Genomic DNA, 25,327 nt, shown 5'->3' with positions numbered 1-25,327 from the left:
GGTGCTGGGGAATCGAACCCAGGCTTCATGTATACAATGCAAGCGCTCTTGCCACTAGGCTATATCCCCAGCCCCCCATATAATCTTATTTTTTAAGCACAGAGTTCAGTAGTGTTAGTGTATTCACATTTTTGTGAACCATCCAGATTGTTTTTGTAATGTAAATCCAAAACTCTTTACATACTATATAACCATTTTTCCCCTTTCTCCTGATCCCTGGTAACCACTATTTTACTTTGTCTTTGGGTTTGACTACTTTAGATATCCCATTTACCTGAACCATAGAATCTTTGTCTTTGAGTAACTGGCATATTTTGCTTAGTACAATGTTCTAAAGACTCACCCATGTTGTAGCATGTGTCAGTATTTTCTTTTCTAAGGCTGAATAATATTCCATACTTTGCTTCTCCATTTGGGCTGATTCCACCTCTTCACTATTCTGAACATTTCTGCTTTAACCTGTTTGTGCAAAGTCTATTTAAGTTTAAAAATTAGAGGCTGGGAATGTGGCTTAGTGGTAGAGTGCTTGCCTAACATGCATGAAGCCCTGGGTTCAATTCCTCAGTACCACATAAACAAAGAGCGGAAAGTGGTGCTGTGGTTCCTGTGGTAGAGTGCTAGCCTTGAGCAAAAGAAACTCAGGGATAGTGTCCCAGGACTGGCGTGCTCAAGCTCTGTGTGTGTGCATATATACACGCACACACATATATATACACTTTTTTTTTTTTAATTCACTGGGCAATGGTGACTCCCACCTATATAATCCTAGCTATTCAGGAGGCCGAGCTCTGAGGATCGTGGTTCAGAGTCAGCCTGAGCAGGAAAGCTGGTAAGATTCTAACTCCAAAAAAAGTCAGAAGTGTGCCTTAAGTGACAGAACACTAGCCTTGAGCATAAAGCTCAGAGACAATGCCCCAAGACCCAGGACGGACACAAAAATAGCAAACATTGGGGCTGGGAATATGGCCTAGTGGCAAGAGTGCTTGCCTCCTACACATGAAGCTCTCCGTTAGATTTCCCAGCACCACACATGGAAAACGGCCAGAAGGGGTGCTGTGGCTCAGGTGGCAGAGTGCTAGCCTTGAGCGGGAAGAAGCCAGGGACAGTGCTCAGGCCCTGAGTCCAAGGCCCAGGACTGGCCAAAAAAAAAAAAAAAAACATAGCAAACAGTTTAAAGTTAAGAGAAAATACATGTTAGTTTACGTCTAAGTAACACATCAAATAGTCTGCCTCCATTAGAAAAAGCAACTTCATGAGTAATTGTATTCACTGAACCTGTCTTTCTTAACACATATTTCAAATATGTGCATAGTGGCTTTTATTGGATAAAATGAATGAAATAGGTCATAAATTCTACCAAAGAAAATTTATATATGCTAGGAGTTTGGCCTAGTGGTGGAGTGCTTGCCTATCATGCACAAAGCCCTGGGTTTGATTCCTCAGTACCACATACACAGAAAAGGCCAGAAGTGCTGTGGCTCAAATGGTAGAATGCTAGCCTTGAGCAAAAAGAGCTCAAGGACAGTGCCTAGGTCTTTAATTCAAGCCCCTGGACTGGCAAAAAAAAAAAAAGTGGAAAAAATAAAGATGGGGATGTTGGTAGCAAAAGAAAAAGTTTTTCCAAAGTTGCCAAGTCTAACCACAAACTCTTTCTGATATACCTAATCCGAACAACTACTGACAAGTATCTACCACTTTAATTTAAATGTTAAAATACCTGTAGATGTTAAAATTTAGGGTTTGGGTTTTTGTTTTTTTCTCCAGTCCTGGACCTTGAACTCTGGACCTAGGCACTGTTCATGAGTTTTTGTACTTAAGGCTATCATTCTACCAGTTTAGCCACAGCTCTACCTCTGGCTTTTTGTGGTTAACTGGATCATAGACTTTCCTGGCTGTGTTGACTTTGAACCATGATCCTCAGATCTCAGCCTCCTGAGTAGCTAGGATATAGATATGAGCTGCCGATGCCTGGCTTAAATTTATATATTATTAAACAAATATTATCTAGAAAACTTTGATCAACCAACACACACACAGAATCACATTCAAGTGTTATATGGTCAAAATGTATCTGAAGCCAGTTTAACGGTTCCTTCTGGTTGACTTCTTCTTCTGTCCCTCTTTGTGCTTCTTTTTTTTCCTCTTACTACCTTCTTTGAATCCTGCTGAGAGAATAGAAGGATCCCAGTTGCTAGTGACCCAAGGTATACCTTGTTGATGATTGTCCACAAAAGTAAATGGAGATACGTGTTTGGGACTGTAGGAATTTGGTGGATAATGGTTGAATGTCTGCCTTCTCCAGTTGCCTTCTGCAAAGCCTTCTTCGTCTGCCACACTGTTGATAAGGAAGGATTTCACTCCACCATCATCTTCAACTTCTGTTTCATGACCATACTCATTAATTTTCTTTGTACTAATACGTCTGCCATTTACAGTTTTGCCTGAAGTTGTAACAGGTATGTACTTGCCCATCTCACTGTCATCAAATATCCGGGAAGAGGCTGAAGTAAAGCCTTCATGTCCCAGTGGACCATACGATGAGTATCCTGTATCATAGGAAGAAAATCTCTGATAAACTGGTTGTCCACTGGAAGTAGGGAAAAAGGATCCTGTACCTCTGCTTCTTCCACAGGTGTGTCTTGGACTATTTAAAAGGTCCTGAAGTGAGTCTTCAAAGAAGTGAAATGAAAATGGATCCCTTTCGCCAAAAAATTCTTTAAAGACATCATCTGTCTTATGGAATGTGAAGCTATCTTCACATTCATTATCAAAATGACTTCTGCCTCCGCCATCTAATCCTTTTTTGCCATATTTATCATAAATGACCCGTTTTTCACCATCTGACAGTACCTCATATGCCTCAGCTACTTCTTTGAATTTTTTCTCTGCTTCTTCTTTATTTTCTGGATTTTTATCAGGGTGCCATTTAAGTGCTACTTTATGGTAAGCTTTTTTAATGTCCTCGGATGAGGCGTATCTCTGCACTCCTAGAACTTCATAGTAATCCACCATATTTTAACAGATGATTGGAAACGAGTGCACAGGATAGCGAGCACTGTAGTTTCCCTGCAGCTCAGGCTCTGCTGGGGTGGTTTGGTGGTAGAGGCAGTGACTGCTTGTAGATAGGCACATTTTTACATTGATGGTAATGCTACTGTGGGCCACTGTTAGGACTTCAATTATGTGTCAAGCAGAGGTAAAGCTTATGTCAGAGAGGGCTGCATTATGGTGTCATTCTGGGGTAGTGACAGGGACTGAACCTTCCAAATGGAGCTGGTCGAGTCACACTATCCAGAACTTTCTGTGCTTTTCCCCTGTATTTCCCTGGAAACCTCACAGAATGCCTCATAAACCAATGGGATCTGTTGCTGCTGGTCACAGAATTGCATAATTTGACCTCCAGATTAATGAGCCTTGACTGTTGCTAACCAGTTCTTCCATGTTTTGCTTTAGAAAAATGAAGACTTAGGGGGCTGGGAATATGGCCTAGTGGCAAGAGTGCTTGCCTCGTATACATGAAGCCCTGGGTTCGATTCCCCAGCACCACATATATAGAAAACGGCCAGAAGTGGCGCTGTGGCTCAAGTGGTAGAGTGCTAGCCTTGAGCAAAGAGAAGCCAGGGACAATGCTCAGGCCAAGTCCAAGGCCCAGGACTGGCACAAAAAAAAAAAAAACAAGGAAGACTTAGGAAATCGTAAAAACTATTCAAGCAGGTGATGTTTACTCCAGGCAGGAGACTGATAACTCAGTAGGAGTTACAAACAAGTAATTCAGTACAACATAATACTGACTCTGGTGGAAGGAACACTGGATGCTAAGCAGTGCTTATGAGAGGTTCCCTAGACTGGGTGTCAGGGAAGACTTCCTGGAGCACATAGCCTAATAATGCAAGCTTTCTGAGTGACAATGGTGAGTTATTTAAAATGTTGGTTCCTATTCCCATCTAGAGTTGACTCCTTGGGAGTGGGAATGTGGCTCAGGTGTAGAGGGCCAGCCTAAGTGACAGTGCCAGGACCTGAGGTCAAGCTCCAGAAATAACATAAAAAGTTAAAGTTTACTCATATAAAAATGTAGGTAAAGATTTTGGAAGTTGGATATTTATGTTCTCTCTCTTTTCTTTTCTCTCTCTCTTTCCCTCCCTTCCTCCCTCCCTCCTCTTTTCCCCCCTCTCTCCTCCCTCTCTTCCTCCCTTTCTATATATATTATTGAATACCTGCTTTGTGCCAGGCATAGTTTTGGCCACTGGTGATGAGTATTAAAAGATTGTTTTTATAAGAGACTAGATAAACTTTTTTGTGTCAGTTATGGGGCTTGAACTCGGCCTGGGCACTGTCACTGAGCTTCATCCCTCAAGGCTAGATTGGAGATGAAAGTCTCATGGATTTTCCTGCCTGAGCTAGCATTGAACTGCGGTCCTTAGAGTAGCTAGGATTATAGGCATGAGCCACTGGTGCCTGGCTTTGTAAAGATAATTTGAGATATGTGATACTGTTGTATTTTTATTTTTTTATTTTATTTTTTTTTTTTGCCAGTCCTGGGCCTTGGACTCAGGGCCTGAGCACTGTCCCTGGCTTCTCTTTGCTCAAGGCTAGCACTCTGCCACTTGAGTCACAGCGCCACTTCTGGCCATTTTCTGTATATGTGGTGCTGGGGAATTGAACCCAGGGCTTCAAGTATACAAGGCAAGCGCTCTTGCCACTAGGTCATATCCCCAGCCCTTACTGTTATATTTTTAAATGTGATGGTTGGGGGACTGGGAATGTAGCCTAGTGGTAGATTGCTCACCTCATATACATGAAGCCCTGGGTTCGATTCCTCAGCACCATGTATATAGAAAAATCCAGAAGTGGCTTAAGTAGTAGAGTGCTAGCCTTGAGTGAAAAGAAGCCAGGGACAGTGCTCAGGCCCTGAGTCCAAGCCCCAGGGCTGGCACAAAAAAAAAAAGTGATTGTTGGGGGCTGGGAATGTGGCTTAGAGGTAGAGTGCTTACCTAGCATGCCCAAAGCCTTGGGTTCAATTCCCCAGCACCACATAAACAGAAAAAGCCACAAGTGGTGCTGTCGCTTGTGTTCAGTATATACTGTGTGGAAAATGAACTATGCAACTTCTAGGCAGGGGACGAGAGCAAATGGGGAAAGTGAAGGAAGGGATGACATTGTCCAAAATAGAGATGTACTAATTACCTGACTTATGAAATGGTAACCCCCTGTACAATACCCTAATAATAACAGTAAAATAGTAATTTTTAAAATGTGGTGGTGGCAGTGAGACCAAAGGAGGATACTCTTAGGAGAGCAGCACAAAGGCACAACACCTGTCTAATCATATAAAATAATGTTTATCAAAATAAACTCCAAAGCCAGGCACTGATAGCTCACACCTGTAATCCTAGCTGCTTGGGAGGCTGAGTGCTAAGGATCACAGTTCAAAGCCAGTCGGGGCAGAAAAGTCCTCCATGAGACTCTTTAACCGCTCAAAAACCCAAGTGGGGCTGTGGTTCAAAGTGGCCTTAAACAAAAGAGCTTTGGACAGCACACAGGCCCTGACTTCAAACTCCATGATGGGGGGGGGGGGGCAGATAAAGGGAGAGCTCCAAGAAATGGAAATAAGAGGTTTGTTGGTTCCCCCCCCCCCTTCTTACTGTTTTTGTTTTCTTTTTGTTCTTGTTTGTTCATTTATCTGTCTTTGGAAGGGTAAGGGAGGCCATAGAAATGTAGGGACAAAGGGTAAACAATTTAGTGCAGCAGTGGTGCTCACTAGACACTGTGGAAAATGAACTATACAATGGGGATGGGAAGGAAAAACTGGGAGAAGCAAGGGGAGGGGTGACATTGTCCCAGAAGAAATGTGCTCTTTACCTGACTCATGTAACTGTAACTCCGTCGCACATTACCTTCCTAATAACAAAAAACATTTTAATGTGATGATGGAGGCAAAGAACTACTTGAGATCAGCTTTAGAAGGCTTCGTAACACCAGTGAAGCTGAGATCTAAATGACAAGATTGTCCATCAGATGGACGTTTTGTTTTGATGGTATCCACTTTGGGGCTATTTCTGATAAAGATAATATTTCATGTACACTGAGAAGCCATAGGTAGGGTTATATGCAAAGAGTTTTTTGTTCCTTTTCTTTTTCTTTTTTGTTATCTTCTTTGTTTTTGAGACAAGGTCTCTATATTTGACTTCCAATTTGTGACATTCCAGCCTCAGCTGCCCAAGTGCTAGGATTTTGGGTGTGCCCCACCATGCTCAGTAGATTTGTGAGTTTAATTACCTGATTTACACATTTGACATCTGTGTAAAGAGTCCCTTGCACATAGTGAAGTAAAATGAAAGAGCCCAGTTAGAAGCAAATAAGATGATTGATTTGTGAGCAGAGGGATGATTTAAATTATCAGTAGACTTAAATTAGGGTTCAGGATGTTGCTCAAGTGGTACGGCACTTTTCCTAGCAAGCATCAGGCTCTGAGTTCAAACCCTAGTACTACCTCCCCCTCAAAAAAAGTTACACTCCAGGGTGGGGGATATGGCCTAGTGGCAAGAGTGCTTGACTCGTATACATGAGGCCCTGGGTTCAATTCCCCAGCACCACGTATACAGAAAACGGCCAGAAGTGGCCCTGTGGCTCAAGTGGCAGAGTGCTAGCCTTGAGCAAAAAAAAGAAGCCAAGGACAGTGCTCAGGCCCTGAGTCCAAGCCCCAGGACTGGCAAAAAAAAAAAAAGTTACACTCCAGGACTGGGAATGTGGCTTAGCAGTAGAGTGCTTTCCTGACATGCATGCGCCTTGGGTTTGAATCCCCAGCACCACATAAACTGAAAAGGCCAGAAGTGGCACTGTGGCTCAAGTGGTAGAGCGCTAGCCTTGAGCAAAAAGAAGCCAGGGACAGTGCTCAGGCCCTGAGTTGAAGCCCCAGGACTGGCAAAAAGAAAGAAAGAAATGTGTCAAACTTAGCTAAGCACGGCTCATGGCTCATGCCACTAATCCTAGCTACTCAGGAGGCTGAGATCTGAGACTGCATTTCAAAGCCAGCCTGAGCAGAAAAGTGTATGAGACTCTTATCTCTAAACAACCACCAAAAAGCCAGAAGTGGAAGTATTGTTCAGGTAGTGGAACACTATATCCTTGGGTAAAAAAAAAGCTCAGGAACAGTACCTAGGCCTTGAGTACTTTTTTTTTGGGGGGGGGGTGTCTTGGGGCTTGAACTCAGGGCCTGAATGCTATCTCTGAGCTATTGTACTCAAGGCCAGCTCTCCATTACTTTGAACCACAGTGCCACTTATGGGTTTCTGGTGATTAATTGGAGGTAGCTACAATTACAGGCGTGAACCACCAGCACCCAGCCTATTTTACTTTTATTTTGATAGACAATTTTAATTTGATAGACTAATTTTCAGAAATGTTTAAGTGTGAAATGTTTAAAACTCAACTAATTTTAATTCCAATACATGTATGATATACACATGATTATATCTGCTTCTCATTAAAAATGATAGCAAATAGTGATGTTAAGCATTATTTGAGGGCGCTTTGAATCAAACATTACCAAATGATTTATATGGACTTTTCTTTCATTTAATTAATACTGTATTCCAGCAAACATTGTTTGCTTTGAATTTGTTAGAGTCAGGCTTCTTGAAATTAGTCCAAAATAGGGCTGGGGATATGGCCTAGTGGCAAGAGAGCTTGCCTCGTATACATGAGGCCCTGGGTTCGAGTCCCCAGCACCACATATACAGAAAATGGCCAGAAGTGGCGCTGTGGCAGAGTGCTAGCCTTGAGCAAAAGGAAGCTCAGGCCCTGAGTCCAAGGCCCAGGACTGGCCGAAAAAAAAAAAAAAAAAGAAAAAAGAAATTAGTCCAAAATAGAGAGAGTGGATTTACTATTTATTTCATTTGAGCATTTAAAATAAAAAATTAGAGCTGAATGCCAGTAGCTCATGTCTGTAATCCTAGATACTCAGGAGGCTGAAATCTGAGGATGACAATTCAAAGCCAGCCTGGACAGGGAACTCTTATGAGACTAACCTGCAAAGAGCCCAAAAAATGGAGGTATGGCTCAATTGTTACAGCACTAGCTTTGAGTGAAAGAGCTAGTGCTCAAGCACATCACCCAAACCCTGAATTCAAGTCCAAGTACCATCATAAAAAAAAAGAAAAGAGCCAGGCTCCAGTAGCTCACGCCTGTAATCCTAGCTACTCAGGAAGCTGAGATCTGAGGATTGTGGTTCAAAGCCAACCCAGGCAAGAAAGTTTCTTTATCTCCAATTAACGACCAGAAAACAGGAAGTGTTTCTGTGGCTCAAATGGAGCGCTAGCCTTGAGTTGAGGAGCCTAGGGACAGCGCCCAGGCCCAGTTCAAGCCCCAACCATGACTGACCTGGGGGGTGGGGGAGAAAAAAGAAAGAAGATAAAGCAGACCTAATGGTACATAACTGCGATCCCATCCCATCTTTGTATCTTTTCCTGTCTTGATGTTTATGTGCTGAAAAACTGAGGCTAAGGGGCTAGGAATATGGCCTAGTGGCAAGAGTGCTCGCCTTGTATACATGAAGCCCTGGGTTCGATTCCTCAGCACCACATATGTAGAAAACGGCCAGAAGTGGCGCTGTGGCTCAAGTGGCAGAGTGCTAGCCTTGAGCAAAAAGAACCCAGGGACAGTGCTCAGGCCCTGAGTTCAAGCCCCAGGACTGGCAACAAAAACAAAACTGAGGCTAGATTTTGTTGATTGTATCCTTCTGATATCATTTTAGCCAGCTCATCATTCCTATGAATTTCTATAAATCTCTTGCTTTATCTTTGTTAAATTTTGGATGTGTTTCTCTATAAATATATTCCATAAAATATATTCTGTAAATTTTCAAAGCAAAAATTCGAAAACTATTTAATAATATACTTTTTCTCTCATGGGGCTTGAACTCAGGACCTGGGGACTGTCCCTAAGTTTTTACACTAAAGGCTAGCACTCTACCACTTTGAGCCACAGCGCCACTTCTGGTTTTCTGGTTAGTTGGAAATAAAACTCATACTTTCCTCCCTGGACTGGCTTCAAACCATGATCCTCAGATCTCAGCCTTCTGAGTAGCTAGGATTACAGTTGTGGCCCACCATAATATTTTTAATTATTACAAAACTTTCTTTGGAGGCTGGGAATATGGCCTAGTGGTAGAGTCCTCTCTTCCTATACATGAAGCCCTGGGTTTGATTCCTCAGCACCATATATGTAGAAAAAGCCGGAAGTGGTGCTGTGGCTCAAGTGGTAGAGTGCTAGCCTTGAGCAAAAAGAAGCCAGGGACAGTGCTCAGACCCTGAGTTAAAGCACCAGGAGTGCCAAAAACAAAACAAAACAAAGGAAAAACTTTCTTTTATATTTTGTCCATTTCCTCCTTTAGTTATTTAACTATATTTTCAAACTGCCTAGAAACCTACACCAGCACTATCCTAGAAGCTAGCATTTTCCTCACCAATCTCTTTTAAATTTAATTCAGTGTTAACATTTAAGACTTCTAAACTCTCTCAAATACACACACACACACATACATACGTACGTACACTTCCTAGTCTCTACAGAAATCTTTACTTCAGTCCTGACCACTCAGCCCTTTTATAGTTCTGGTTATGTTGTTGGGATTAAGCAGAGAAGATCTAATGGGCAGCTGGTGCAGACATAAATACAAAATTATGATGTTAAATAATCCTGGGTTGGCTGGGCAGGTGCTCAATACCTGTAATCTTAGCTACTCACATGGCTGAGATCTGAGGATCATGGTTCAAAGCCATCTAGGCAGTAAAGTACTGAAGAATTTTATCTCTTACCACCAAAAATCCAAACAAGAGTGCTAGCTAGCCTTGAGCAGAAAAGCTCTGGGCCAGTGCTCAGGCCCTCAGTTCAAGCCCCAGGACCAGCACTAAATAATAATAATTCAGGGCTACGAATGGGGCCTAGTGGCCGAATGCTTACCTAGCATACCTGAAGCCCTGGGTTCGATTCCTCAGCACCACATACACACAGAAAAAGCCCTAAGTACCACTGTGGCTCAAATGATAGAGTGCTCAAGGACAGTGCTCATGCCCTGAGTTCAAGCCCCAGGACTGGCAAAATAATATAATAATAATAATCCAAGGTTTGACTCTTCGCTTCCCCAATAGGATGTAACCTTGTACAAATTACTTTTCTTAACCTACCTTCTCATTTATAAAATGATGATAATGTCTATTTCATGCAGCAAAAATATAGTCTTTTTTTAATCATTCAAAGCCTTCAAAGTTGTAATCCTTGCCTTCCTAATCTCCTTCCAGGGACACCAGCCAGCAAGGGTTCAGGGAAAGGTAATCCTGTTGCTTTAGTATGTTCTTGTGTGTTCTTCCCCCCTCCTGCCTCTTCTCTACATTCAAGCACAAGTGCAGACATATGCATCCTGAAACCTCATCCACGATGCCTTCAGACTCTCATTCCTTTAGCTGGCCATTTTATATTCAGAGCAGGCATTGCCTACTTCTGCAGTAGTATACAAACACCTTTTGAAAGCTACTCAGTGCCCCAGAACAAGCATTCTGTGCCATTTTAAGACTGTAATAATCAGTTTGTCCATGAACCCAATACTGCATTCACCATGTACTACCGAAATGCTTTCTTGTCTCCTCTCCACTACACTATATATTTTTTTGAAGATAAGAGCAATAAGAACAATTATTTTTTGTGTATCTGCCAGTTTGGGGGCTTTGAACTCAGGGCTTACGCATTGTCCTGAGCTTCCCCCCCCCCCCTCAAAGTTTGTGCTCTACTGTTTGAACCCCAGCTCTACTTTAGGCTTTTTTGTTTGTTTATGTAGTACCAAGGAATCCAACCCAGGGCCTCATGCATGCGAGGCAAGCACTCTACCACTAAGCCACATTCCTAGCTCTACTTCAGGCTTCCTTAGTAATTAGTTGGAGGTAAGATTCTCACAGACTTTCCTGCCTAGGCTGGCTTTGAACCACACTCCTCGGATCTCAGCCTCCTGAGTGGTATTACAGATGTGAGCCACTAGTTCCCAGCAAGAAAAATTCTTATATCTTGCCATGTGTTCCAACCATGTGCTTAATAAGCTTTTATTAAACTCTCATAATAGTAACATTTATTTTGTCATGATTATGATTAAGCATTTCTCATCCATTATTTTATCTTACTATAACATTACAAGATTAAGAGCATTATGTATTTTTTCATAAATAATGTTTAATCCTTTTTCCAAAATTTGAAGTCACAGACTCAAGCTACTTCTGACCTTCTTGACTCTGCTTTTGTTTCCTTCACTCCTTGTAACTTTATTCATACTTTTAGCCGAAAGAGATTCCATGAAACTCTAGCAGACTAATGTCTCTGGGGATAAAGATGATCTTATTTCTGTCTTCCTAGTTCTCAAACATAGGCTCTTGGCATAAAATAGTATCCATCTAAATGCTAGAAGAGAAGATAGGAATTGATAATTTGCTCGGTTTTGGTTGTGTTGTTTTTTTTTTGTGGGGGCGGTGCTATCCCTGAGTGCTTATGTCCTCATGGGTAGTGCTGTACAGCTCTACCTCTGGTTTTCTGGTGGCTATTTGGAGTCTCATGGACTTTCTTGCCCCGGCTGGCATCTCGGTCTCCTCAGTAGCTAGGATTATGGGCATGAGCCACCAGTGCCCAGCTTAATTATATTTTCTAAACAACCATATTGCTTGAAATAGATGAATATATGAATAACGTTAAGACTTTCTAGACCCATTGTTCCATTTCATTCTCCTTATTATTCCTTCAGGATGCAGGTTATGTGTACAGCGAAGATATTCCCTCCAGCCGATGCCCGAGAGAAGAATTCCTAACCGATACTTAGGCCAGCCCAGTCCTATTACACACCCACACCTCCTCGGGCCAGGTAAGGCATTTTAACTATAGCAGCTGTCCCTCCTCCCATGTATCTTCTCTAGAAAAATGCTGTTAACATTTTTTGTAATAAAAATGTTTGAGATGTATGTAAAAGTAGCCTCAGACCACATGTGGCTATTATACACTGAAAATATTGGTAGTGTGACTGAGGAACTCAAGTTCATAAAGTTCATATCATATTTTTTTGTCATTTTTTTTTGTCAGTCCTGGGGCTTGAACTCAGGGCCTGAGCACTGTCCTTGGCTTCTTTTTGCTTAAGGCTAGCACTCTACCACTTGGGCCACAGCGCCACTTCTGGCCATTTTCTGTATATGTGGTGCTGAGGAATCGAACCCAGGGCTTCATGTATACGAGGCAAGCACTCTTGCTACTAGGCCATATTCCCAGCTCATATCGTATTTTAATTAACTTAAGTTTAAACTTAAATAGCGACTTGTGACTTGAGTTTTTGTCTAGAACAATAAATACAATAAATCTTACAGTTCAGAATAACTAATGAAAGTATGTATTTCAAGGTGTGATTTAAGAAAAATTCTGGTTCTAATTGATAGTTTCTAGAACTGTGTTATAACCTCTCTTTGTGGGTTGCTATATTAAAGATAGTTTAGACAACACTTTTAAGTATTAAATATTCATTTCAAAATTTAGATTAGTGTGGTATCCAGATCTGTTACCACAGTGAAAGCTGTCAATCCCAGTTGGTAAAGGTAATGCAAGAAATCCTTCAAGATTTTTTTTTTTTTTTTGCCAGTCCCTGGGGTTTGAACTCAGGGCCTGAGCACTGTCCCTGAGCTTCTTTTGCTTAAGACTAGCACTCTACCACTTGAGCCACAGTGCCACTTCTGGCCTTTTTCCGTTTATGTGGTACTGAGGAATTGAACCCAGGGCTTCATGTATAAGAGGCAAGCGCTCTTGCCACTAGGCCATATCCCCAGCCCCATCAATAAAGTTTTATTTCATTATTTTTTTTCTATATGATACCAGAGTTGCTGCTAAATGATATGTTGTCACTATTGCTCTCACAAGGTTTAAAGATATACACATACACACATACTTATGTACTTATGTATGTGTGTATATATATAAATAAAATAATAAAGGGATTTAAGGATAAACTGGTGGATGAGTGCCATCCCAAAGAGGTAGGCAGCATAAAGTGTTTGGTAAAAGAAGAAAAAAAATAGATTTTCTTTTTTTTAAAATCAGACACAGGGCTTGAACTCTGGGCCTGGCTAGTGCTCTACCACTTAAGCCACAGCAGGACTTTCTGTTTTCTCGTGGTTAATTGGAAATAAGAGTCTCACCTGGCAGAAAACTGGTTTCCAAGCAAAGTTGTATCTTCACTTCTACCATGGGAAGTTAAATCTGCATTTACTTTGTAAACATATACATTCATGTAAACTGCCTTTAGAAATATGTTACTCTTTCACTGTCTCCAGGCAGTGAGTGATACCAGTATGTCTCTCAGTGAGGACTTCCTTTTGCTGATTCTTCATCAGACTGGAATTCCTGCTGGGAAGCGGCTGAAACTCAGAAGTGCAGCTCACCACTGAAACACACAAGAAATCAGTTTATCAAAGCTGTAAGGTAAGCTTACTAGCAGTCTAGTTGGTATTAAATGAAGAATTTCTCTGCTCTGTCAACTTACCTATAGCTTCTATTTATTTTTTTAAAAAGAATTGATATTTTTATCAGCTTTGAGAATTATTGATTTCTTGTTGTGAAAATACTTCTGTGTGGTGAGCTGCATTTTCCAGGCCTTGAACTCAGTAATAATATTAGCATAATGGCTTCTGTCTTTTGACTTTTGTCTATATATTATGTGCCTGTTAGCTATATTTGTTAAAGATCATAAGAGTGAATGTGTGTGAAGTTTTAGGTATGGAGAAAAGGGAGTGCTTGTCTTGATTTCACTCTTCTAGATGTGGAATTTTAGGCATTGGGAAAGGTGGAAAGAATTAGGATTGGATAGGATTTTATTTTATTTATATACATCATTCCAGATTTTTACACAATTACAAATATGTACTCCTCAGTTTTTTCTTTTTTTGTCTGAGACCAGGACTAGAAGGGAATTTAAACTCACTACCTGATGCTTTTGCTCATTGGCTAGCGCTTTACTAACTGAGCCACACTTCCAACTCCTATTTTTTAGTCCTGAACACTCAATTATTTTTTACTGGCATCCATTAGTTGTACACTAGCTTGTAATCAGTATATGGACATAGCAAGAACAAAGGTGCCCAAAGTATTAAAATTATGCTTTTCACTATCTAAAGAGTTAAATCTTAGCCAAGCACCCATGGCTCATGCCTGTAGACCTAGCTACTCAGGAGGCTTTGATCTGAGGAATCAAGGTTTGAAGCCAGCCCAGGCAGGAAAGTCCAAGAGACTCATCTCAGTTAGTGACCCAAAAACCCAGAAGTGGAACCCTGGCTCAAGTGTCAAGAGTGCTAGCCTTGAGCGGAAAAGCTCAGGGACAGCAGCCCTGCCCCTGAGTTCAAACCCCAGGACTGGACTGGCACCAAATTAATTTCTTTTCTTTTTTTAATTTAAATCTTGGGCTGGGAATGTGGCTTAGTGGTATAGTGCTTGCCCAGCATGCACGAAACCCTGGATTTGATTCCTCAGCACCACACAAACAGAAAAAGCTAGAAGTGACACTGTTAGTCTTCTTGGGACAAGGTCTCACTATGTAGCATACAGATGGCCTGAAACTTGTGATCTTTGTGTCTCAGCCTCCCAAATGCTAGGATTATATGTATGTACCACCTTACCTGGCAAGTATAAAATCTTTATTTTGGTAATAATTATAGCTAACTACCTATGTAGTGCTTGGTGTTTTAAGTATTTTATTAACTTAATTCTTCTGAAAAATTTGTGAAGTGGGTACTTTTAGTTTTACAGAAAAGAACTGAGGTACAGAGACATTTAATAGCTCCTCCCAAGTTAGTCACTCAGTAACTTACTAAGCCAAGATTTCAGCTGATCAAAATCTCTATTGGAGCTCAAAAGCTATGTATGTACATTCGTATAGACTACTGTTGACATATGGTCTAATATCGACATTACATTTAAAGCCCTAGGCGAACTTTCTTGGGCGTGGCCACGTGGCTACTGTATATGTGCTTGATACATTGTATATTGTGTATATGTCTACCTGACCTAGAGAAGGGATAGAAAAACAGGGCGTAATGTACACACTGCCCTACTATGTAACTGTACCCTTTTTGCACAACACCTTGTCAAAAAATTTGTGTTCAATTAATAAATAAATTTTTTTTTAAATCTCTATTGGGGCTGAGAAGGTAGCTTAGTGGTAGAGTGCTTGCCTAGCATGCATGAAGCCCTGGGTTCAATTCCTCAGTAGCACATAAGCAGCACATAAACAGCAAATGCAGACGTGGTGCTGTGGCTCAAGTGGGAGAGTAGTGCTAGCCTTGAGCAAAAGAAGCTCAAGGACAGTGCCCAGGCCCTTATTTCAAGCCCCATCAGAGTTTACATCCCCTGTGTATTTGTGTTTTGATGAGATCAAAGGAATTAAATGCAAGGGCTGGAAATATGGCCTAGTGGTAAAGTGCTCGCCTCGTATACACAAAGCCCTGGGTTTGATTCCTCAGCACCACATATATAGAAGAAAAAAAAAGACCACAAGTGGCGCTGTGGCTCAAGTGGTAGAGTGCTAGCCTTGAGCAAAAAGAAGCCAGGGACAGTGCTCAGGTTAAACAAGCACTTTATTGTTGAGTTATACCCCTAGCCTCAGAGTTCAACCCCACACAACCATAAAACAGAAGATAGAGCCTACGCAGAATAGTGCTATCAGATTTTGTTTGTTTGTTTATATATTTATTTTGTAGGTTGTAGGCCTTGAACTTGGGGCTTGGGCAATCTCCCTGAGCTCTTCTGTTCAAGGCTAAGGCTCTACCTCTTTGAGCCACAGCACCTCTTGTACTTTTCTGGTAATTAATTGGAGATAAGAGTTTTACAGGCTTTCCTGCCTGGGCTGGCTTTGAACTGCAATCCTCAAATCTCAGCCTCCTAACTAGCTAGGATAATAGGCATGAGCCACCAGCACCTGGCCAGAGTTCTGAAATATCTTCTCAATGTTTTTGATTAAAAAAAGAAAGAAAGAGGGGCTGGGAATATAGCCTAGTGGCAAGAGCGCCTGCCTCCGATACACGAGGCCCTAGGTTCGATTCCCCAGCACCACATATACAGAAAAAACGGCCAGAAGCGGCGCTGTGGCTCACGTGGCAGAGTGCTAGCCTTGAGCAAAGAGAAGCCAGGGACAGTGCTCAGGCCCTGAGTCCAAGGACCAGGACTGGCCAAAAAAGAAAAAAAGAAAGAAAGAAATCCAACTGAAAGAAATCTCTTTCTGTTTTTTTGTTTTGGTTTCTGTGTTTTGGTGCTAGTTCTGGGGCTAGTTCTGGGGCTTGAACTGGGAGGGATAAGAGTCTCATGGACTTTCCTGTCTGGACTGGCCTTGAATTGCAGTCCTCAGATCTCAGCCTCCTGAATAACTAGGATTATAAGCATGAGCTACCAGTACCTGCATCTCTCTTTTTATGGTTCTGGGGATTGAATCAGGGCTTTGTGCATGCTAAGCAAGCGCTCTGCATCCCAACTTGAGAGAAGTTTCAATATGATAGATTAGACAGCAGTATACTTTTCTTAAGTAAAATTTACATGTAGTGAATTGCACAGATCTACAATTGCATGTGTTTTGATAAGATATACACCAGCATGACCTAAACCTCAATCAAAACACAGAATAGTTACTAGAAAATTCTCTCATACCCTTTCTAGATCAGTCCCCACCTCGATAGGCAGCCACTCCTCAGGTTTCCACATCATTTTGCCTGTCACATCCTATAAGTAAATCATACGGTATTCATCCACCTTTCCTTCCTTCCTTTCTTCCTTTCTCCCTCCCTTCTTTCCTTCCCTCCCTCCCTCCCTCCCTCCCTCCCCTCCCTCCCTCCCTCCCTCCCTCCTTCCTTCCTTCTTTCTTTCCTCAGATGGGATTCTTGCTATGTAGGGCTTACCTCAAACTCAAGACCCTTCTTCAGCCTCCAAAGTGCTAGGATCTTACAGGCATGTACAATTACTACCTTTTCTAGCTGTCTTTTTGTTGTTGTTGTTGTTCTATATATATGATAGTCTAGTTTTAGCATATTTTCTAAATTAGTCATTTGATGTTTTTCAGAGAAGTCAAGCTTCACATTATAAAGTAAAAACAAACAATAGGTTTTACTTTCTCCCCATTTTCTGCTTGAGTAGTAAGTAGATCAGTTCATGAGCTACTCAGCTCCAGCTATGCACTTGTAAACCTCCTGTACAGCTTCTGGAGTGCTGGGATTACAGTTATGGGTCACCACACCTAGCATAAGGATATATTTTAAACAGAATTTTCACAATCAGACCACATTGAAATTAATTTTGTTTCAGAAAATAATTAAAATACATACCTATGTTGTAGCAAAAAAAAAAAAACTAGGTTTCCATCCATTGTTAGTCTTACTTCGTTTTTCCTCTCTGGATTTCCTGCTTGGCTGACAAATTATGAAGAACATTGTTTTTGCTCTGTTGAGAGGTCCATTTCCAAATGTCCTGAAAGAGCTTTCCTTATTGACTGCACAATCTCAGAATTGACTGAGACTTTGGTGTTCACAGTCTAGTTTATGCCACCTAGACTTTAATTGGTTAAATAAGCTTATTAGAATAGCCCTTCCGTCCTTAATTGATTCCCCATAATAAAATACTGACTTTAGTTCTTCGTACTTTACAATTTGACAGAGTGCCAGAATGTCTGTTGAGATAAGTTTTAATAGAACCCAGGTCAGACTGACTCTAAGTAAGTTAAAATTTCTATGATCAAAGGCCACTATAACTGCCAACTTCACTACTGAAGTTGAAAGTTCATTGTTTATTACACTTTTCTCCCTTGCCCTTCCTTCACATGAAAAGAATACCTTCTTCCTAGATAATTCGTTTATTATTCTGGAGGGTTACTTTTTTACTTGAAGTTTTTTTTTTTTTTACTTTAACATTTTGAAAGCTTGGAAGCATTTAGTTAATGATAACTCCATGTTGTTGATAATTACAAAACTTTGTATTTCTTATTAGTCATTCATATGAAATTAGATTCTATAAAGAGTGTAAGATTGTTTTCTATCTCTGATTTGATTTCCAAACAATTTCAGCTTTTTTCAGAAATTACTTAAAAGCTAGTGAAAATAGGAATTGTGTTCTAATCTGAATTTTTTTCCCCTCGTGCTGAATATTTAACCTAGAGCCTCACACTTCATAAGCATGCATTCTTCCATCAAGTTACCTCCTCATCCCTGATAATTGTTGTTTAGCCACAAAATGAATGGATTTTTTTAAGTCCTTTATTTCATAAATGTAGCTATGAAATAACAAATCTTAGGAGAACCTAAAAGAAAAAAGAAAAGTCAGATAATCTACCAATTATATCAATCTCTTCTTTTTCTTATGGAAGTATTTACTGCTTAGGTGAATTAGAAAGTTTCTAATATTAGGTAACAGTAGCAGTCTTAAACATGAATAGTTATCAGAGTCAAGCTGTTCTTTGGCTCTGGTACGAAGTCCAGTTTTCTACCCAAGAATTCTAGGGAAGTCATAGCCGTCTCAGTCTCAAAAGAAAAATGTGAAGTGAGCTTCCAGCCCCTGCTGCTTTGCCCAGTTTAGACTGCATCATAAAGCTCTCGCTTACACATTTTATTTCTTGCCAACTTCATCAATAAAAGAATTTCTATTTTGCATATTTGAAAATATGTTTATTAGCGGAATGCAAACTACAGAATTTGTTTAAATTTGCAGAATGAAGCCATGGCTTTCAGAAGGTTCCCTGTGAGGTAGTCAGTCCATAAGAACAACATAATTGGGGCTGGGAATGTGGCTTAGTGGTAGAGTGCTTGCCTAGCATGCATGAAGCCCTGGGTTCAGTTCCTCAGTACCACATAAACAGAAAAGGCTAGAAATGGTACGGTGGCTCTAGTGGTAGAGTGCTAGCCTTGAGCTCAGAGAGCCTCAGGGACAGAGCCCAGGCCCTGAGTTCAAGCCCCAGGACTCGCATAAAAAAAAGAACAACAACAACTGCAAAACCAATGTGTGTGTGTGTGTGTGTATGTGTGGAGTGTGTGGAGAGAGAGAGAGAAAGAGACTATTTAGCAAGTGTTCATTATGTTCTGGGTATTATAAATCCTAGAAATATAATAGTTAACAAACAGAAGAAGGTTTTTGAGCTCATAGAGCTTGTGTATTCCTTTAGGGAAGTCATGCACATAATGTGACCTTTTTTACCTATCTTATTTATTGAAACTTCAGGACAACTTTGACTATATGCCTATAACGGTGCCTTCTATATAATAATGTTGAATAAATGTTTGGATAAGTAGAAAAATGACAAGAGGGCTGGGAATATGGCCTAGTGGCAAGAGTGCTTGACTCATATACATGAAGCCCTGAGTTCAATTCCCTAGCACCACATATATAGAAAACAGCCAGAAGTGGCGCTGTGGCTCAAGTGGCAGAGTGCTAGCCTTGAGCAAAAAGAAGCCAGGGACAGTGCTCAGGCCCTGAGTCCAAGGCCCAGGACTGGCAAAAAAAAAAAAGAATGACAAGAATCAGGAAGAAACCATGATCCCAGTCTCAAGGTGACACATTTAATACAATTTCTTCCAAAAGTTTGTGGTGAAATTTAGAAAACCAAACTGGGTTAGTGTCTTAATTCTCCATGTGCAGTGAGATATTCAGTATATATTGATGAAATGACCTTGGGTGTCTACATCTACTTTTAAACTACCTTAGGCACTTTGGCATTCTAGATATGTACAGCATCACTTTTTGTCATTTCTAGGAGAAGTAACACCAGGACTGTCTCAGGTGGAATACGCACTTCGCAGACACAAACTAATGTCCCTGATCCACAAGGAAACGGAAGGGCAGAGTGGAACAGATCAGACAGTGGTTGTGCTTTCCAACCCTACATACTATATGAGCAATGACATCCCTTACACTTTCCACCAAGACAACAACTTCCTGTACTTGTGCGGATTCCAAGAGCCTGATAGCATACTGGTCCTTCAGAGTCTCCCTGGCAAGCAGTTGCCATCGCATAAGGCCATTCTTTTTGTGCCTGGGAGAGACCCCAGTCGAGAACTTTGGGATGGCCCACGATCCGGCACAGATGGAACAATCGCCCTCACTGGAGTGGATGAAGCTTATACACGAGAGGAATTTCAACACCTATTGCCAAAACTGAAAGGTAACACATGGGAACAAGCCTAATCTTTGGCCAAGGTGGGATTTAGACCTTTATTGCCTGGGTAGTTTTTAATTTCCTAAAATAAGCATAGCAGTTCTTTATTTGTGGTGAAATAAAACCTTGGGAATTTTTATTTCCTGTATGTAGTGAGATTTAGCCTAAACTGATGATCTTGTATATCCACATTAAGCTGTGACATATCTAAATCTTTCCTGGAAAACTGAGCTACTTTACCTATCCTTTTGCTAAATCTTCACTAAGTTTTTCATACAGAGACAAGTTAACCATTCTAGCTTAAAATGTCAAGAGAAACTGGGGGAAGTGGAAGGAAGGAGTGGCATTGTCCAAAAAGAATTGCACTCATGCCAGGCACTGGTGGCTCACACCTGTAATCTTAGCTACTCAGGAGGGAATCTGAGGATCCATGTTTGAAGCTAGCCCCAGCAAGAAAGTCTGAGACTCTTCTCTCCACTAAACTACCAAAAAAGACAAAACTAAAACAGTGGCTCAAGTGGTAGAGAGCTAGCCTTGAGCAAAAGGAGCTCAAGGACAGCACCCAGGCCCTGAGTTCAAGCCCCAGGACTGGCACCAAAAAAAAAAAGATAAAAGAATTTTACTCTGAGATATGAAATGGTAACCCTGCTGTACAACAATAATAGTAATGACAGTAAAATTATATTTTTTAAAAAGTTCTTGCTTTGCAGCCCAGGATAGGCTCAAATTTGAGATTCTCCTGCCCCAACTTCCCAAATGCTGAGGTTAAATATATAACTACCACACTTGTACCTGGCCTGATAATTTCCTTCTATAATAGAAGGATGGGCATGAGCCAGTCTTCAAGAATATTGATTGACCTGTTGACTTTGACCACTATTCCTTACCCTAATTACTGTTCCTTCTTGCCTTTCTTTTATTTACATAATTGTTAAAACTGGTGCCAACTCTTATAACACAGAAAATAGAATAAACTTTTATGCCCTACAAAAGTAATTTTTCCTCTAAAAAAAAAGGTAGACTATATAAAAAATGCATGGAAACAAATCAACTGCCACACAAGCCGTAATTTTCTGACATTCCAAATGGAGGCACTGTGTCATCTGCCTCAGAATTATGTGGTGATGTATATTAGTACTAGAAATACATAATTCACATTGGGAAATGTAAAAATAAAGATTTTCAAGTGATTCATAGGCACAGTTAAGATGTTGTCTCTCAGAATCGCTTCTCAGTATTTATTCTGGTGAAATTTTGATCACTAGAGTGTTTTGGGCTTACCGTCTTGCATCTTTGCCTGTGCTGTCCTGGATGGAAGCCTTTCTCTTTACACTCTGCTCATAGCTGGGTTGACAGGCATACAGCAACCATAGTTTTTGTAGGGTTTTTGTTTTTGTTTATTTTTTGGGTCCTAGGGTTTGAACTCGGGGCCTGGGCACTGTCCCTGAGCTTTTTTTGCTCAAGGCTAGCACTCTAGTACTTGAGCCTCAGTGCCACTTGTAGCTTTTTTATTAGATAAGGCTCTCATGGGCTTTTCTGCCTAAACTGGCTTCAACCAAAGATCCTTAGGTCTTAGCCTCTTTTTCTTTTTTTCTGCCAGTCCTAGGGCTTGAACACGGCCTGGGTGCTGTCCTGAGCTCTTCAGCTCAAGGCTAGTACTCTACCCCTTGAGCCACAGCTCCACTTCCAGCTTTTTCTCTGTATATGGTACTGACGAATTGAACCCAGGGCTTCATGCATGCTAGGTAAGCACTCTACCACTAAGCCATTTTCCCAGCCCCTGAAATTATATTTTGACTTCTTATTCTAGCTGAGAGCAATACCGTGTGGTATGACTGGATGAAGCCTTCTCATGCACAGCTCCATGCTGACTACATGCAGCATCTAACCGAGGCCAAAGCCAGGAGTAAGAATAAGGTTCGGGGTGTCCAGCAGCTGATACAGCGCCTCCGGCTGATGAAATCTCCTGCAGAAATTAAGAGAATGCAGATTGCTGGAAAGTTGACGTCACAGGTATGGCTGTAGTTGAAAAAGGTTTTCCAAATTTAAAAAAATCATAAAGTTCCTAAGGTTCAGTAGACCCCTTGAGGTATTATAGTAATCTCACCATCTGCCATGGCTGTCTAGCTTCTGCTTTCATATGATTAGTGAACATATCTAGGGATTTAGTACCTTGTAAAGCAAAGTAAATCTGTCTTCTTTTAAAACGAATCTTTTATTCAGCAATCTTACTTGTCCTTGAAACAACGTAAATTAATTTTATTCTCATTCCTTTTGATAACTGCACTAATAGTGACAATTAAACAAGAATTTAATTGCTAAGGACTCAGGACCCAAAATGATAGTGCTTAATCTAATTTATTACACATGCCCCTGAAGGGCAGTGGGATTATATCCTAATAAACCCATCATAAGTTGAAAATTTTATCAAAAAATGCATTTAGGGCTGGGAATATGGCCTAGTGGTAGAGTGCTTGCCTCATATACATGAAGCCCTGGGTTGGATTCCTTAGCACCAAATATATTCGAAAAGCCAGAAGGGGCGCTGTGGCTCAAGAAGCCAGGTACAGTGCTCAGGCTCTGAGTCCCAAGCCCCAGCACTGGCAAAAAAAAAATGCATTTAAACTGGGTGCCAGTGCCTCATGCCTCTAATCATAGCTACTCAAGAGGCTGATATCTGAGGATCACAATTCAAAGCCAACCAGCAGGAAAAGTCCATGAGATTCTTTATCTCCAATTAACCACATACTTACACTCACAAAACAGAAATAGGGCTGTGGTTTAAATAGTAGAGCACTAACCTTGAGCAAAACAGCTCAGGAACAGTGCCCAGGCCCTGAGTTTTAAGCCCCAGAACCAACACACACACACTCTCTCTCTCTCTCTCTCTCTCTCTCTCTCTCTCTCTCTCTCTCTCTCTCTCTCTCTAAAAAGCATTTGGGGCTGGGAATGTGGCGTAATGGTAATATGCTTGCCTAGCATGCATGAAGCCCTGGGTTCAATTCCTCAGCACCACATAAACAGATGAGGCTGGAAGTGACACAAATGTGATTCAAATGGTAGAGTGCTATCCTTGAGCAAGAAAAAGTTAGCTATCCTTGAGCAAGAAAAAGTTAGGGACAGTGTTCAAGCCCCAGGACTGACCACCCCCCCCCAAAAAAAAAGCATTGAATACACTTAACTTACCACACTTTGATTCTTTTTTTTTTTTTTTTTTGCCAGTCCCGGGACTTGAACTCAGGGCCCGATCACTGTCCCTGGCTTCTTTTTGCTCAAGGCTAGCACTCTACCACTTGAGCCACAGCGCCACTACTGGCTTTTTCTGTATATGTGGTGCTGAGGAATCAAACCCAGGGCTTCATGTATACAAGGCAAGCACTCTACCACTAGGCCATATTCCCAGCCCCTACCAAACATTTTGAATTAGCTACATAGCATACTGTGGAGTTTTGATTGTTTCTCTGAGATTGTATGGCTGACTAGGAGCTGTGTCTCCTCGTCTTTGTTCAGCATGATGAAGAGGTTATACCTCACACATCACTAGCCTGGAAAAAGATCTAAAGCTTCCAATAGAAAAATACAAAGCAAGTGCATATCATTTACCCACCATTGAATAGGTAAAAGCTAAATCCAAAACTAGTTAAAGAACTTAGAAAAAGAATATAAGCCGGGCACCAGTGGCTTGCACCTGTAATCCTAGGAACTCAGGATGCTGAGATCTAAGGACCACAGTTCAAAGCCAGTTAGGGCAGGAAAATCTAAGAGACTCTTATCTTCAATTAACCACCAGAAAACCAGAAGTGGCTCTGTGGCTCAATGTGGTAGAACACTAGATTTGGGTAAAACTGCTCAGGGACAATGTCCAGGCCCCGAGATCAGCTAGGATTACAGGCATGAGCCACCAGCGCTTGGCTTAACTGCCCATTTCTAAAGGTTGGTTTGAGCAGCGCCTCAGTTCAAAACCCCCAACTGGTATATGCCGCTATACCCAGCCTATCTCTTGAGCATATGTGGTAGAACCTGAGTCAGTTTTAGCAAACAGCTTCTCTGTGAACTGGTAAGCACATACCCCACTCACCCCAGTACTGTTCAAAGCCAGAGATTTTCCTCCTTGATCCAGAATTCTCAGAAAACAGTAAAATAAGGGTTCATACAGATATTGTATAAACTAATCTGGAAAGTGGCTTCTTTTCTTAACTCAATAACAACTCCTTCTATAATTCCTTACCTTCTAATATGGGCTTGCTACTTGAATATTATTGTTGTAGTCTTGCAGGATTAGCTGATTCATCAGAAAGTGTAGCAACCACCAGCTGGGCAGCGCGAGTTTAGCTCATACCAGCTCAGGATTCTAGTTTAAAGCTATACTGGGCAGGAAAATTCAAGAAATACTTATCCTTATCTTCAATTAACCATGAAAAAGCCAGAAGTAGAGGTGACCCTCGAGTAGTAAAGCTCCAGCCTTGACTCAAAACAGTATGAGTCCCTGAATTCAAGTTCCAGTTCTGGTACAAAAACAAAACAAATTATAGCAGTTAGATTCTTCTGGTTAGAGCTCCATCTGTTGACCACAGAGAGGAGCTCCATCTGAAGAGATCCTGAGTTTCATTTTTTTGTTTGCTTTGTGCTGGTACTAGGGCTTGCACTCAGGCTGTTTAATGGTACTAGGGCTTGCACTCAGGCTGTTTATTTCAAGCTGGCACTACAGTTGGTATTGTGCCGACCTGCCCTAACAATTTACATTTCTTGTCTAGTTACATTCTAATTCCCAAATTTTTCAGAATCTACTTACTTCAAAATAAATGCTACTTCAAGCAAAACATGACTTGGTTCATTGTCTTATTTTGCTCTCCTCTATCAGAAGCATAGTTTTCCTTCCAAAATAATGCCTTAGCTATGTTTTGCTTTAGAATATGTGAAGTGTGAGAAAGATAAATAGAGAACAGGAATTTAAGGGAAAAAAAATGAGTTACATGTGCTAGGACAATCAGATGCCCACATGTTGAAAATGAAATTGTGTCCCTGCCATAAACCATATATGAAAAGTATCTGAAATTGAATTAATGACCTAATTTAAGAGTTACAAATTGAATGCCAGGAGCTCACACCTGTAATCCTAGCTACTTAGGAGGCTGA

General features: G+C 41.1%; 2 protein-coding genes across 6 annotated transcripts in view; one reads left to right on the top strand and one right to left on the bottom strand.

Annotated features, from left to right (window-relative positions):
- Xpnpep3 (X-prolyl aminopeptidase 3) overlaps positions 1–25,327 on the top strand; it is a 42,414-nt gene that overhangs the window by 2,523 nt on the left and 14,564 nt on the right. The window contains exons 1-5 of one of the 5 annotated variants that reach the window (XM_048354863.1): positions 2,435–2,456; positions 11,780–11,896; positions 13,347–13,494; positions 19,790–20,197; positions 22,002–22,204. In XM_048354863.1, the coding sequence (XP_048210820.1) occupies positions 19,846–20,197; positions 22,002–22,204 (555 nt within the window). In that variant the 5' untranslated portion in view covers positions 2,435–2,456; positions 11,780–11,896; positions 13,347–13,494; positions 19,790–19,845. Of the gene's footprint in view, positions 1–2,323; positions 2,457–3,716; positions 3,911–11,779; positions 11,897–13,346; positions 13,495–19,789; positions 20,198–22,001; positions 22,205–25,327 lie in introns of those variants that run through there. The other 4 variants (XM_048354856.1, XM_048354849.1, XM_048354843.1 and 1 more) reach the window with 4 other exon arrangements.
- On the bottom strand, positions 1,880–3,464 carry Dnajb7 (DnaJ heat shock protein family (Hsp40) member B7). The gene has a single exon (XM_048354871.1). The coding sequence runs from the start codon at positions 3,010–3,012 to the stop codon at positions 2,083–2,085; it is 930 nt and encodes a 309-aa protein (XP_048210828.1). The 5' UTR covers positions 3,013–3,464; the 3' UTR covers positions 1,880–2,082.

Source organism: Perognathus longimembris, chromosome 1, assembly GCF_023159225.1.
Source record: "Perognathus longimembris pacificus isolate PPM17 chromosome 1, ASM2315922v1, whole genome shotgun sequence".
NCBI lineage: Eukaryota > Metazoa > Chordata > Mammalia > Rodentia > Heteromyidae > Perognathus > Perognathus longimembris.
Note: the sequence above shows the minus strand (reverse complement) of the source record. Positions and strands in the feature narration are given on the sequence as shown.